The 15061-nt window shown below is 35.7% G+C and overlaps 2 protein-coding genes across 3 annotated transcripts; both read left to right on the forward strand.

Moving 5' to 3' along the window:
* Positions 1-1788: 1788 nt before the first annotated feature.
* LOC127947451 (troponin I, fast skeletal muscle-like) lies at positions 1789-5398 on the forward strand. Its single transcript, XM_052544571.1, has 7 exons — positions 1789-1877; positions 3298-3329; positions 3508-3544; positions 3624-3752; positions 3838-3927; positions 4013-4189; positions 5089-5398. The coding sequence occupies exons 2-7, from the start codon at positions 3322-3324 to the stop codon at positions 5182-5184; spliced, it is 537 nt and encodes a 178-aa protein (XP_052400531.1). The 5' UTR covers positions 1789-1877; positions 3298-3321; the 3' UTR covers positions 5185-5398.
* Positions 5399-5920: 522 nt separating this feature from the next.
* tnni2a.2 (troponin I type 2a (skeletal, fast), tandem duplicate 2) lies at positions 5921-10179 on the forward strand. Of its 2 annotated transcripts, none has more exons than XM_052544572.1 (7): positions 5921-6008; positions 8686-8716; positions 9090-9126; positions 9223-9351; positions 9438-9527; positions 9607-9783; positions 9871-10179. In XM_052544572.1, the coding sequence occupies exons 2-7, from the start codon at positions 8709-8711 to the stop codon at positions 9964-9966; spliced, it is 537 nt and encodes a 178-aa protein (XP_052400532.1). In that variant the 5' UTR covers positions 5921-6008; positions 8686-8708; the 3' UTR covers positions 9967-10179. The 2 variants fall into 2 exon arrangements, with proteins under 2 accessions (XP_052400532.1, XP_052400533.1); XM_052544573.1 differs by having other exon boundaries at positions 5940-6012; positions 8689-8716.
* Positions 10180-15061: the final 4882 nt, after the last annotated feature.

Consider the following 15061-nt stretch of genomic DNA (forward strand, 5'->3'; position numbering starts at 1 on the left):
AAAAAAGATCATCAGCCCAGGGGAGAAAAGGTATAGCATCATATTCAGCTTTTTGTTATATAAAAATTGCATTAGAACTCGGAAACCTTTTAAGATAACTTTAGCATTTATTTTTCATACTTCACAAATGTACATTATTAACTATGATGGTTTAAACAGTGAAATAATCATAAACGATTTCAAGATGTGAAATTAAGACCACACTAAAAATTTGTGCACTTAATTATATATATATATATATATATATATATATATATATATATATATATATATATATATATATATATATATATATATCCATCTCAAAAGCTGTAATTGTCTCCAAGGAGGCAACTTTATCAGGGAAGGTGCTTGAGATGGAATATAAGAAATGTGCATATCATTAATGCATCAGAATGCGCTTGATGAAAATCTTAACTTAAGAATGAGGTTTATAGCAAGTATTAACAGTGATTAAATTAGGATAAAGTTATTAAAGTATACTAAATGTATTGATAATGGTCGAGGTGTTATTTATATATATTTTTTTTCAGTTGACATGTTACTAGTTTAAAAGTATCCCACATAGAAATTCCTAAAATATACTGAAAATCATTATGGTCCTTATTTGCCACAATTTCAGATAGTCGTCCTTCCCTCTGTTTGACAGCAGTAGCCTACCAATTACACCACTATATTTGAAAGCTTGAGGTGGAAGAGTCCTAGGTAGCTATCAGCACCAGACCAACTGTTTGGAAACATAAATAGAACAGTTAGAAATATGCTACTCCGCATGTATTTACAAGCGTATCTACTGAATGAGCAATGAAGTTTCCAATCTATTTAGACCTGTCTGGATTTGCTTTGTTTGCAGTTAGTTTGTCAAGCTGGAAATGGAATGTAAAGTTGCTTATAGTTTAGTAAAATATATATATATATATATATATATATATATATATATATATATATATATATATATATATATATTATAGACTTATGTGGTACTAGATTTTTTAAACAATGTGTTGAACTAATTTTTATATATGAATGATGTCTATTTGTTTGTCACATGGCTATTTTTCTATGTGTTCCCTCTAGATCTTTCTTCTGGGGTCTTAGAATTGCAGTTATTCTGTGGTCAACAATAAGAATTAGAAAAAAATATATATTTCTAAAAGAATTGTCAAATGAACCACAATCTACAATTCCCATCCCTAGTCATAACAATTTATCTGCACATTGTGCCTTCAAGTTGGGATTTAACTATTTTGAATATTCATTTTGTGTGACATTCGCCCAATGGGCAAACCTAACCAAGTGATCTAATTATTATTCATAAACTGAGCTTTTGCAAAAATAATATTCACCCGGCTAACAAAATAAAAATATTATTTCTGAATTTACTGTATGTTTCAGACAAAAAAAAAGAAAAGAAAAAAGAAAACTGAACAATACGTTTCTTTTTCTTTAATTTTCATTCATTTTTAAATTTATTTATTAAATTTTTAGAATAAAGTCAAAACTTATTCTAAAATATTTCTGGGGCACTATACCTTTTGCTTTAAAAGTGATGGTTAAATAAGATTTTGACTGTATATGCAAAGCAGAATAAATGCTTTTTTAACCATAATCTCTACCTCGTGTGGGCTTCTCTTAGATTAAAAATATACACAATCTAAAGAGGGGTTATTTATATGCAGGGGGTTCGGGTGGAGATGAGGGATTTGAGATAGTGTTTCAGGTGTTTGAGAGCCTATTGGCTCTGAGATTGCATCTACTACCATAAACAGATGGGTTTTCCTTGGTCATGGGGGAATACAATATACTTATGATGCCCACTGCCCACAGAGACCATATTCTTCCTCCATTCTTCTGGCTGTGTCTGCCTCGGCTCATAAGTAAGATGCAGTTTTCTTTTGCTTATCATATTGTTCATGTCTTTAGGCTGTTGGAATTGCATCTAGATGCATTTTAGCCAGTTAAAATTTTTTTTGGTGTTGACAGTCAATTATTCTTTGTGGAATTTCAGGATTTGCTATTTTTGATGTGTTTGAAATGTGTTTTGCTGTTTAATTGTTCTTATTTTTTATTTTTGTAAAAGGGCAAGTTGGTTTGTGGGTTTGACAGAATTGTTCAGAGTTCTTGCAAAAGAGCTCGTTGAGTTGGTAAATCCATTATCCTGTTTAATTATATTTTATTTGTCATGAGACATTAATTCTGCATCCTTACTGGAAATACTGAAAACTGCTTTTGAAAAATCATTGCGCTATTTTGGGATAGACATTTGGTAGCTGAAATGTAATGTAGTGTTGATTTGAGTTTTGGAAATGCTATCCGATTCAGCTTTTAGGATTGGAAGGTGATATGCCAGTGTTTATTCTGCTGTCAAGATTTAATCTTTAAATAAATATTAGGGTTCAGTCGGCGGGTCTAAATGACGCACAGGGATCTCTTTGGCGATTTAGACGATGCTATGGCTTAAATCTATGCTGGCATAGTTCAAATGTAAAGGCCTTTACTACATATTTCCTCACATTATCACAGGGATACTCATTGTCAAACTTTAGACCTGGCATTGTAAATTGCATTCTGAAAGTAATCCTGAAATACAAAGTAGATTAGAGTGTTGATAATAGTTTAGTTTTGAGCAATTTTAATTTACTGTGTTGATCCCAGTTGGAAAATTCATGTTTTACAGTAAAAAATAAATAAATAAAATAAAAAGTGGTTCTAACGTTATTTATTAAATTTATTGAATATTTAAATGAAATATAATATAATATAATATAATATAATATAATATAATATAATATAATATAATATAATATAATATGGGAGTAAATTAGTAAATTACAGAATTTTTAATTGGGTGAATCTTGCCTTGCTGTATATTTTGATCATTGTGTCAAAAATTCATATTCGGCTCAGGCTTTAAATAAGTGGATGGTTTTGAAAAAAATTGATGTCATGGTTTTGTTAGATCAGTTTCAGATGATTGGGAGGGAAGGAATAGAGGTGGGGTCATGATTTTGATTATCACCCAGAAACGGGCTTAGCACAGAGCATCTCTAGAGATTTTCTGCGCAAAAATAGCATATGATTCACTTTAGAACAGAAGACTTCATCATGGCCTTATTTGAAAATAGTGATGATTGGTGGTAAGTTTGGTTACTTGTCATTTAGCAGATAACGTCCATGTTGTTAAAACATTATCCAATGCAACCCAAAAGTCGTTTTACTTGAGAACAAATGGTTATTGCATTCTGTAATATTACCAGCGTTTTGTGTTAATTGTAAATTGGGTGTCTTATTTCACAGGGCCAAAAACTAAATTCATCCAAGATGTCGGAGTAAGTGCATATTTTAATTTCCTTTATTAGATTATCATTATCTACCTCAACTAACAGACATTTAATATTTTCTATTAATATATAATGGGCTAAAAAAATAAAATAAACTGTGAAGTGCCTTGTGGTGATTATTTACTGCTTCAACAAAATATATTTTAATGATTTCAAAACCACTCAGGAAAAAAATGTCATCGAGTCGCAAGCATCATCTAAAGGTAATGCATGATTCAAATTAAAACATAATTGAATGCCCATTATTGAGTACCAATGACACCCAGCCTCTCTGTGTCCCAGAGCTTGATGCTTTCCATCGCTAAAGGTATACTGGAACAGGAAGTAAAAGACAGAGAGGTGGAGAGGCAGAGATACATGGCAGAGATCTGCCAGCCTCTGTCTTTACCTTCAGGCACACAGGCATTACAGGTACAATAAATTCACCTTCTGAAAAAGTTAATAATGAAAAACATGGTAAATAGATAACGAAAATCTCTGTTCTTATTGTTTATAGGAACTGTGCAGGGAGCTTCACCACAAAATTGATGTCACTGACGAAGAGAGATATGACCTGGAAATGAAAGTCAACAAGTGTGCGAAGGAGGTAAGATGTCATCTAAATCTTATTCTGGTCCAGTTTGTGGTTTGTCTTGTAGTTTTTATACTGACGGCCCTCTGACTGACTGTAGATCGAAGACCTGAATATCAAAGTTATTGACCTGAAGGGCAAGTTCAAGAAGCCAACTCTGAGGAAGGTGCGCATGTCGGCCGACGCGATGCTCCAGGCTCTGCTGGGCTCCAAGCACAAGGTGTCTCTGGATCTGAGAGCCAACCTGAAGCAAGTCAAGAAGGAGGTCAAAGAGGAGGTGAGCGTTAAACTGCATCGTATTCATTTTCCTCGAGGTTCCTGTTAGGGCTGCACGATATTGGGAAAAAATGACATTGCGATATTTTATTTTTCTGCGATATATATTGCAATATGAAATCTAATCTATTTTTTTTTTCAAACAAAAATGGGGTGAGCACACTTACATTCTCATTTAAATGATTTAAACATCGACATCGTTTCAATTGATTAATCTCTCTCTCTCTCTCTCCTTCTATGTCTCTCTCTCTCGCTCTCTCTCTCGGGGGCTCGCATGTGTCTCTCTCTCTCTCTCTCTCTCTCTCTCTCTCGCGCTCTCCGCGAATCACATTCGTCAAGGGCCGGGGAGCAGCTGGCCCATACAGTTAATGAATAACGGATCAACTACGTCAGCCTACATCGCACATCCTGCGATGTGACTATCGTGGATTTGTACATCGCGATATCGATGATTAAACGACACATCGTGCAGCCCTAGTTCCTGTATTTCTTGGTCCAAAAGAGCTTAGAACCTTCTAAATTCTGAAAGATGCTGATCTTAGACCCTTAAGCCTGGTTCACAACAAGAACGATAACTATAAAGATAACGATATTAGTGTCCACACCAGTAAACGATATCGTCTGTTTATTCTAAGCGCACATGCGTCTGCCTCATTTAATTCTCATTATAGCAGGGTGGATTCTGATTGGCTGTCAACGTTTGTATCATTCATCAGCTGGAGATAGATCATTTTGAAAGTGATTCCAGCGATATCGTTTCTCTGTGGACTATTCGTTAACACTGAGAATGATTTTTAGAACTATATCTTTATCATTATCTTTATAGTTATCGTGCTTGGTGTGAATGGGCATTAAATGTTTTCGATTACTGAACAAATGTCTTTCATTTACATTTCATAGGATAAGGAACTGCGTGATGTTGGTGACTGGCGTAAGAATGTTGAGGACAAGGCTGGGATGGACGGCAGGAAGAAGATGTTTGAGGCCGAGGCTTAATATTTATTATTTTTCTGAAGTTCAATGTGCTGCTAAGCTAGAATTGGTCTAAAACGATGTCTTTTGTGTGCGATAATCTGTTTGTGTACTTATAACACATTCATTTAAATTTGATATTACGAGAACGCTATCAAAAGTAAATATGATCCCTTAGTTTTCTGTTCAACACTGGTACTGTGTATTCTCAGCCCATGTCTCAATGTCATACACGATCATTAAAACAGTAAAGCAAGAATTAAGTCCTGTGTTCATTTTGTCCAATTAACCACTTTGTAACCAGCCTTATATTTTACATTATTTCCTCACGGATTTGTGGAACAAGTAAGTATTTATCATCAGTTTGTATTATCCATTTGGTTTATGACTGAATAAAAGCTGTTAACACATTTTATTACGATTAAATACAACAGGTTATAGTGACACCTTCCTGGCACCTACAAGAAACTGACCCGAAACTGGAGGATGCCGAACACACAACCCTGAAGGTATAATCTACACAATCTACCACAGATAGATAGATATATAGATAAATAGATAGATACTTGTGACACAAAAAGGCCTTTGTGAGAAAGTCATCCTCAGAATAAAAGAATGGCTTGAAGGATGGGTTATTTATACTGATGGCGCAGTGAAGGAGGGATAGTGCCGTATTTCATGACCTTGTCAGCTCATTGGTGTGGCGGATAATCCACTTCCATAAAGAGAAACCGTGGATTTACAGAGAGATCAGAGAATGCAATATATATATCTTCTTAACACGTCCATTGCCTGTGTTTCTTTTTGACAACCATCTGTCCCTAGAAGACGTTCCTCTGTTCTCCTAGAAAGGTGAGAGCAGTTCTCTTGCTTCATTGTCTTAGCCTTGCAAATACCATTCTTTGTAGAATTTTGTTGGAAGTTGTAAACCTTAGTTTGTGGGATTGATGTGGTGATGGAGAAGGTTGTCATGGGGGTTGGTTTATTAGTTACTATCGTAAGAAGGCACCTGCTGAGAACATGAATGTAATGTATAAATTCGTTGTTGTAGTTAATGATTGGTTCATGATTGGTGACAATATCTTCAGATAGTCCTCACAACGTTGTATGATCATTGTTGGTAATTCTAACTCATGAAAGTTAGGTTTTTTTTGACTCATCTGAAGTCTTTTATTCTGGAAACACCATACTAAAAAGTAAAGAAAACATTTCGATTGGTCACCTAATGGCTGAGGTCAGGTTTGATGTATTGACTGCTGAAGTGGTCATAGGAAAGTAAACACCAACCCAAACATAAATTTGAAACTGATCCTGAAGTCTTACTCCCCCTGTCTGCACCTACTTACGGTTCTCCTTAACAACTGATTTACAAAACGGTCTCATCTAAAACTAAATTGCAGTACTTTTTAATCTAAAGGACAATGTTCACTATCCACAAAGACCTTTTAGTTAATCTTAGCCGTATTGTGTAATGGTTTGAAATGGCTTAACCTTCTGGAACATCTGGAATATTCAAATATTTCCGCCGAGACCTGATTAGTCCTGACTTTTAAGAGTATGTTTACCAGACTCTTACACAAGAACACCACTGTACTACTTGATCTATTCTGCCATGTGTTTCTGCTAAACAAGTCCTCAATATTCTTCCCTGGCTACTTAGAATAGCCTTTCTTCAAATAGCCTAATGTGACCTGACTGTTGTCTTCGTAGCTTTCTAAGTATGTCATTGAGGCATTAAGAGTCCATTTAAGTGTACTAAATTAGTCAATCAGTTTGTCATCAGTTAGCCAGTTAGTCCGGTCTGTCTCTCAGAGCAGGCGTATATTAAGAAAGACATTTGAGACTGTTGTTTAGTGGGGGAATAAAGGAGAGCAGGGATGTCATATCTTTGACATCCCAGAGATGCACTTGAGAATGGGGCTGTGTCTGCAGCTGATGTACTGGCCTTGAGATCATATTGCAGCGAGCTCCTAGAGAAAATCCTCTCGGATGAGTCAAAGAGGTTTGGGAACTATGTGGTCCTCTTGAGTCTACACAACTCTTGCTATTAAGGGCGGTGCAGAGAGGTCACACAATCAGAATGTCTGTGGATTTGGTGCCATTGGATTGTGTCCACATGCAATGTCTACACTCTCAGAAAAATGGTACAAAAGCTGTCACTAGCGTGGTACCCTTTCCAAACAGTGGCACCAAAGGAACATTTTCATAATTTCTAAAACTCTTGGTGGAAATACCAGTTTTTTTAGTGTGTTCACACCAACAATTTAAGTTTTAGGAACTTCTCAGTCCTCCATCCTCCAGTTGTTGACACTGAATGACACGCTTAAATGACGTCACCATCGGATGGTTTACCTCACTTCAGTGTTCCTACTGGTGGAGCGAATGCAACAAAGAAAAATAAAATGGCCTTCTGGGAAAATTTTTCAAGAAACAAACCTTGGCTAAACACCACTGGATTCTTAACATGAAGTAGTTGTCCACTGACAATTAGTCAGAACTGTGTTATCCAGTTTAGAATTAGTTGACAGAAAACACTCTAGAAAAATACTCACTAAAGTGTGTGATTCGTGGCCTTATTTGATGGTAACGAACCTCATTACTCACGGGGAGGGGATGTACTGTTAGTATTCAGACGTAAACTTTCACAGCAAGATTATTTTCAAAATGTTGCTCCACCGTGACAACAGAATAACTCACTGTAAAAGTTTGTGCTAATGTACGCTATAGTGCCCCTTGTGGCAATGTTAAGAAGCATTTGAATGAAAGAATGAATGAGGCATTTTTATATAGCGTTTGACTGTGTACTAATGTACACCCAAAGCTCTTTACAATCATATCAGGGGTCCTCTCCTCCACCACCAACAGTACAGTGGATGGGGATTACTAGGAAGCCATGATTGATAGGGGCCAATGTAGGGAATTGGGTGTCATGGGATTTTTAATGACCACAGAGAGTCAACACCTCATTTTAACATCTCATCTGAAGAATGGTGCTTTTTACAGTATAGTGTCCATGTCTCTATATTGGGGCATTAGAACCCAAACAGACCACAGGATGAGCACCAGCTACTGGCCTCACAAACCCTTCAAGTCAAGTCACCTGTTTTATACAGCGCTTTATACAATACAGGTTGTGTCAAAGCAGCTTTACAGTGTTAAACAGGAAGAACATGTGCTGATAATGCAAGAGGACAATAGAAATAGTTTTCCCAAGTGGTCTCCCATCCAGGAACTGACCAAGCGCAACCTTGCTTAGCCTCAGTGGGTAACCAGTCTTGGGCTACAGGGTGATACGGCTGGGTGCATTTGTGTTGATACACTTGAATAGCATTTTTTTTTTTTTTTATGGATGGTCCTCTAGTTCAACTTTTATTTATTTTTTTGAGCTTTATCAGTTTACTTTATTGTACAGTAGGGTTCAGATAGGGAGCAGGATAGCAACTGATGGCTCTAATATGTTTTGAACATAAGCATAACACACTGTGCCACAGCTCTGATGCATTTCTCTGTTATATTTCTGTCAAAAAGGTGCAAATAAACTCTCGAAAATGTCTGAGTAAGTACAGTATGCCATCTTGATTCCGTCATTCAGTGTGTGTGGGTGTTCTTCCAGTAGTTTTTCTCATGACACTATGTACGATAATCAACACATAGCATGACACCATATGGCTATATAGTTCAACGCATGCAATAGATAAAAGGCCAATAAAAAAAATATGTACTTTAAGCGGTTTGGGCTGTATTTCCTGCAAAAGTTGAACAACTTTGGCTTTAAGGTTTAGAATAAACACTAACCACAATGTTTGAGAATTATCAGTGCTGTGCTAAATATTGTAGATCAGTCCTAACAAAGTACAATCTAACTATGGTAGTGCAACAGAGAAATCAATATCCTAATGTAAAGTCTTTTTATTTTTCCTCCTGCTAAGGAAACGAATGTCTAGTAGTAAAAAACACAGCCTAAAGGTAAGAGATCATGTCTTATTGAAACAACCCAACGTCAAACAGTTCCATACAAAAGAAAAAGAAGAAGGATTCTTATTGAGCCATATTTGCTTGTAGAGCATGATGCTCCAGGTTGCAAAAGATTTACTGGAAGCAGAGGCGATGGTGAAGGAGGAGGAGAGGAAGAGATACATGGAAGATCATTGTCCTCCCTTGTCATGCCCAAGCTCCAAACAAGAACTACAGGTCCAATTCAGTTATTATTACTACAACTAGACGTTGAACATTTGGGGAAATTCAAAGTTTAATCGTAAACTTTATTCGGTCAACAGGAGCTTTGCAAAGAGTTACATGCAAAAATCGAGGTTATTGACGAGGAGAGATATATTTTAGAGCACAAAGCCATCATGGTCGTGAATGAGGTAAGACGTTTTTTTTTATATCTCTTTCTGTGCGGTCCATGAACAAGGTGGTCTTTAGATAATTTTTCGTTTGTTTCAGGTTAAAGACTTAAACATCAAGATCATCGACCTGAAGGGCAAGTTCAAGAAGCCTCCTCTGAAGAAAGTGCGCATGTCGGCCGACGCTATGCTCCAGGCTCTGCTGGGCTCCAAGCACAAGGTCTCCATGGACCTGAGAGCCAACCTCAAACAAGTCAAGAAGGAGGTCAAAGAGGAGGTGAGTACAAAAGACGACCAAATTTAGGTTATTAGATGATAAGGTCAAGAACTTCCAAAAAGCTGAAAATCTTACTCTCATTCACAGGATAAAGAGTTGCGTGACGTTGGCGACTGGCGTAAGAACATTGAGGATAAGACTGGTATGGGCGGCAGGAAGAAGATGTTTGAATCTGAATCTTGAAGAGGTTTTTGATGAGTGTTTCACAATGATTTCTTTCTGACTTGGATCTGAATAAAATGCAGTACATAAAGGAAATGTGTTTATCTGTTCAGTTTATAGTGCATAGAAATGCCAGTCAAAACTCTCTCCAACAATGAATGGTTCAGTTCATAATACAGATTGATTGTTTGTCAAAATTATGCCTTTTCTAAACAAAGAACCCAACTGTACTAATTGTTGCTTTCTGCTTTTTTATGTAACTTTTTTTTTCTTTTTACTATCAACCTGTAACCTTTAAATTGTCATATTTTTTTTACAAAATTGCTTAAGGTTTACATATTCAGCCCCATTTAGTATTTAGTAGACATTCCTGGTCTTATTGTGATCTATTTGATAATGTTAAAATGACTTTCCTTTTCAGTTAAAGGGGTCATATGATGCAATTTAAATTTTTCCTTTCTCTTTGGAGGGTTACAAGCTCTTGGTGCATAAAGACGATCTGTAAAGTTTCAAAGACTAAAGTCTCGCATCCAAAAAGATATTCTTTATCAAAGTTAAGACTTTGCCATGCCCTCCTGAAACACCTCGTTTAAACACGCCCCACATCTCTACATCACTATGTGGAAATATTTATGTAATGCTGCCCAAATGTTCACTAAATAAAGAAGGCGTGGTTTCAGTAACGCAGTTAGTGTTGAAGCAGTCATGTCAGGGAGATGCTGTGTGTATCTAGGAGATAGAATAAGCACTTTATTTGGCCTTCTGGAAGAAGATGCATTTAGGAATCTTTAAGATTACAGAACCGAACAGCAACACATTTTATGCACAACCGCTTAATAAACCTAAGAGACGAGGTTATTCTGACTTTGCTACGACAATCTGCTCTTCTGAATCAGCTACTGTAAGTATGTCTTGTTATTAGTTTAAGTATTTGTTATTGACTGTTCAAATGCGGAGTTTTGCACATCGCGTATGTGTGTGAGAATGAGAGTATCATATCACAGTGGAGTCAGCTGTCTTAACCGTCCGTGGCTTGTGTACTGCAAACACATACGAGCTTCATCACTGTGTCTGTCTCGCGACTCTGTTCCTCTTTCGGGCTTGAACTGATGGTAAAACTAAGGACATTATTAACTCTCTTTACATTTATTTTGGAAAGGGGCGTTACTTTTTGACGAGTGCTTGCAGTATTCGGCGAATCACAATGCACTGTGTCAGTTGGCCAATCAGAGCAAACTCTCCTTGTCGGGAGAAGGGACTTCGACGAAAATGTTTGAGAGAGGCGGGGCATAGAGGACCTACAATAATGTACATTATTTGAAAAATAATGTTTTTTAAACATTAAAGCATGTAAATATATTATGTTACGCCAAATACACCAAATAATGATTTAAAAAAAAGATCTTTATCGTTTTATTTTTCAGGCCCTCATACCGACAGTTCAGTTTTTATCTTTCACGGAGTCACCCTACATTTTTTTCACATGGAATATCCAATTGCACACTGAAAGCTGCCACTTCTATGAAAGTAAAATTGGTTGCAAACAAGGTTTTAATTAATTAATTTATTTTTTACTTTAATTCAGTTTAACTAACTTCAAGTCTAAATCAGGTACTGCTCGTAAATCTAAAGTAAGATTCTTCATTTCTCAAATCACTGTTTGTCTTCATTTGTAGTCAATGTGAGGTTAAAATATATTTCTAATATTTTATAATTCTTGCAGAATGATGTCCTGTATATTCATTGATGGATCATTGGGTGAGTAAATCCAAGTCCCACGTCTCTCTATGCATTTTCTGGTGTATTTCTTCATCTTAAACTGTATTTGTTTCTCTTAAATTAGTTTATTAACTATCACTATACAACTAGCAGAGGACTCACATTCTTAATTAAATAAATGGATAAACAAATAATAAGAATGACGTCAAGGTGAAGTTATTTTTAAGAAGGGAACATGGAAGGTATTTGTGGTATGAATTTCAGATGTGTGCTGTGACCAACTGGTCTTAGCGACACAGCACAGTGATCCTTAAAGAGATATATGAGGTTTTGCTGAGCCATCAAAGAATGCCATTAAAACTCCCATTGCCTTCAACAGCGTGTGAATCCTGCTCTTCACTTTGAGCACCCATCGACTCTCCATTAACTCCTGAATCTTACCTTGGATCTGAAGGATTTAACGCACTCTTTCTTTACCGGATCTAACGCCGAAAACCTGCTTTCCGGATCAAAGCTGTAATTCCACTATTAATCCATCTAACTCTATTCAAACTAGCAAAATTGACATGTAATCTTATCTACTTGAGTAGTAAATGTCTGTTAGGCCTGTGACAATACAAATACAAATTTTGCAATAATAAAAATGCTTTATTATTGCAGTTGTAAACATCATGTGTGCATTTTAAATGTGTGTTTGTTATGGATTTCAAGGGATTTTTTAATACCATTGTTTAACATGTCATTGTGACAATTACTTTAATGTGTAATTCAATTTTTAATAGTTATAAATTATGATCTCTAGACTTTGGCTTAAGAAAAAACGTGTGCAGCTTGCGTGTCGCTCGATGACTTATGAAGTGATGATTTGACACTTAGAAACTTGAATCCCACTGTGAGGAGCTTATTTGGGATCTGATTTCACTTGGTTTGCATTTAATCAAAATGTGTTTATGCTAACATCTAACAAAATAAGTGAGAAAATATATCTGCTTCTTTGACAATTGTTTGTTTCGCTATACTATTTCATGTAAATTGTAAAAGATGCATTTTTCCAGGATCTTGAGGCATGTATGATGACTAAACTAGGCAATTACTTAAGCCTATATGAAACTGATACTGATATGACGACTACATAGTTTTTGCATTATGGAATTTTTAGATAATGTATACTTATTGCATATTTCGTTTTGAAGGAATCATCAAGATTTATTTACGCAATCTAATTTCTTTAGTGTTCCCGTAGGTAGTTATTGGTATATTACTTTTAGAACTATTTTAAAAGTAATGTTAATATCAAGAATTCCCAAGAAATAAAAGTTGTAGCCAAAGCTGTACTTGCAGTGATTATGTCACTATCAGTTTCAAATGAAAGCATTGCTAACAAGTCATGAGGTCAAAACAAATCCATGCCTAACATATCAAAGGTAAGATATACGACCCTGATTTATAGACTTCACCATAGCATGAAAAGAATAACTTGTTTAAAAACACACGCCACCAATTTCACCCAAATTGAGAAAGAGAGATGACCTGTGGAAATTTAATATAGACATCACGTTCATCAAATCTGCCTTGGAAATTAATTTAGTATGCCCTAAACACATACTTATGTAAAAGAAAAAAAAGCATATGCTTTTCTTCAGGGACTACGAATGAGGAAGGGAGATGGATGAAGATTTGGAGATCTCTCTAGCGATATCTGCTGGTCATGGAGGGAGCTGCAGGTAATACTGCATGTGCTTCTTCCAACCCTAAATACATTCACATCATCGTGTTTGCATACACAACATGAAACTGACAGAACAGGATACTGATCACAATTTTTATTTTTTTACCCAACATGATACAGTGTGCAGTATGCATTGATAAACGGTTCAATTTTAGTATTATTGTTGTCACATACCTCATTAAGTTTAAATGTCAGTGGAGTCTTACCTCAGTGAAATATGTTTTTTTTTTTTTTTTTTTTATTCCAAGGTATTGTATGCAAACATAAAATTTGCACTGTATATGCAGGGTTCCCACGCTAAACATTGGAAGAAAATCCTTACTATTCCCTCGGCTGGGTATTTATATGAATGTATCTCTGATGGGAACTGTCCTCAGAAAAGTTTCGATGATCTTGGCTCTCTACAATGCATACTAAAGTAGCATTTATGAGCGCAGCACTGCTTTGTTTACAGCGGAGGCGTGCAGATGATTAATGATGATTAACAAACTTGGATTACGGTTTGCATCTATTTTTGAACTACTGTATCATTGTGCTCAGTGTTAGGGAAAGTTACTTTTAAAAATAATGCATTACAATATTGCGTTACTCTCTAAAAATAAATATTAGCCCTTTCACACCAAAAAGTGTAAGGCATAAACCTCAGGCTAATGGAAAAGTAAATTCACAACTGTACAGTAGAACACAGGAGAAGAAGGTTCAACACTCTTCAGCAAAACAATGGAGCACTGAAAACTGTTAGTTTATCTGAAGTCATCTTTGCTAATTAGTATGGTTGAACTGGATCATCACAGGTCTGCAACAAAGACATTATTTAATAAAATGGGATTAGATACATATGTGTTATTTAACATATTTAATTATTGCAGGTTTGGGTCATACTCTAAGTTAGCATTTCACTGTTTTAAATTTTTTTTTTTTTTTTTTTTTTTTGATTGGGATGAATTAATGCAATTTCACATTTAGTCTAGAACTACATCATGTTCACACAGTGCACACAACGCCCCTGTACTTCCAGTTTCTCTCAATATGGGGACAGGAGACTTGTCAGTCAATAAATGGGGGAACAAAGTAACTAGGGTTACTTTTTTGAAAAGAGTAATATGATTACGTAACTCATGTTACTTGTAACGTGTTATCCCCAAAACTGATTATGCATGCATAATCTAGGAAATTAAATATAGAATTTAATATTTTTTTTTGTATTTGCTTAAGCAAAACAGATAAGAATGTCACATTTTTTGCAACCCTGGGTTAGGTTTGTGTCCAAATTATTATTATTATTATTATTTTTTATGTATCTCCTACTTATCACCCAGTCAGGTTTTGAGGGAAAAAATCAAGTCCCACCCTATATTTTTTCTCATTAAATATCAAATTTCAAAGGAAAATATGTCCCATTATAGAAGTGAAATGGTTTGCAAATATTCACTTAAAACATCCAACCTTTTTTTTTAAATGACCAAAATGTAAAACCTACTCTAAAAGTGCACCTTGTATAAAGTTATTGTCTCTCAAAAGAAAGAGTCGACTCTGAGTCATTGAAACGAGTCGTTTTTATCCCAAGCTTTTTCATGTTGACGTCACCTGAACCATCAGTATATTGCCGCCCGCTTGTTGGTCTTTTCGCGTTGATCTGAATGAAAATGCAAATCCATTCTTTGCCAC

This window comes from Carassius gibelio, chromosome A25 (assembly GCF_023724105.1).
Source record: "Carassius gibelio isolate Cgi1373 ecotype wild population from Czech Republic chromosome A25, carGib1.2-hapl.c, whole genome shotgun sequence".
In the NCBI taxonomy this organism is placed as follows: Eukaryota; Metazoa; Chordata; class Actinopteri; order Cypriniformes; family Cyprinidae; genus Carassius; species Carassius gibelio.

Bases quoted from the DNA above. Each gene is read 5' to 3' on its own strand.
- LOC127947451 (XM_052544571.1), top strand. The intron at 3,753-3,837 runs GTACAATAAATT...TATTGTTTATAG, and splicing joins CAGGCACACAGGCATTACAG to GAACTGTGCAGGGAGCTTCA. The intron at 4,190-5,088 runs GTGAGCGTTAAA...TACATTTCATAG, and splicing joins AGAAGGAGGTCAAAGAGGAG to GATAAGGAACTGCGTGATGT.
- tnni2a.2 (XM_052544572.1), top strand. The intron at 9,127-9,222 runs GTAAGAGATCAT...ATTTGCTTGTAG, and splicing joins GTAAAAAACACAGCCTAAAG to AGCATGATGCTCCAGGTTGC. The intron at 9,528-9,606 runs GTAAGACGTTTT...CGTTTGTTTCAG, and splicing joins CCATCATGGTCGTGAATGAG to GTTAAAGACTTAAACATCAA.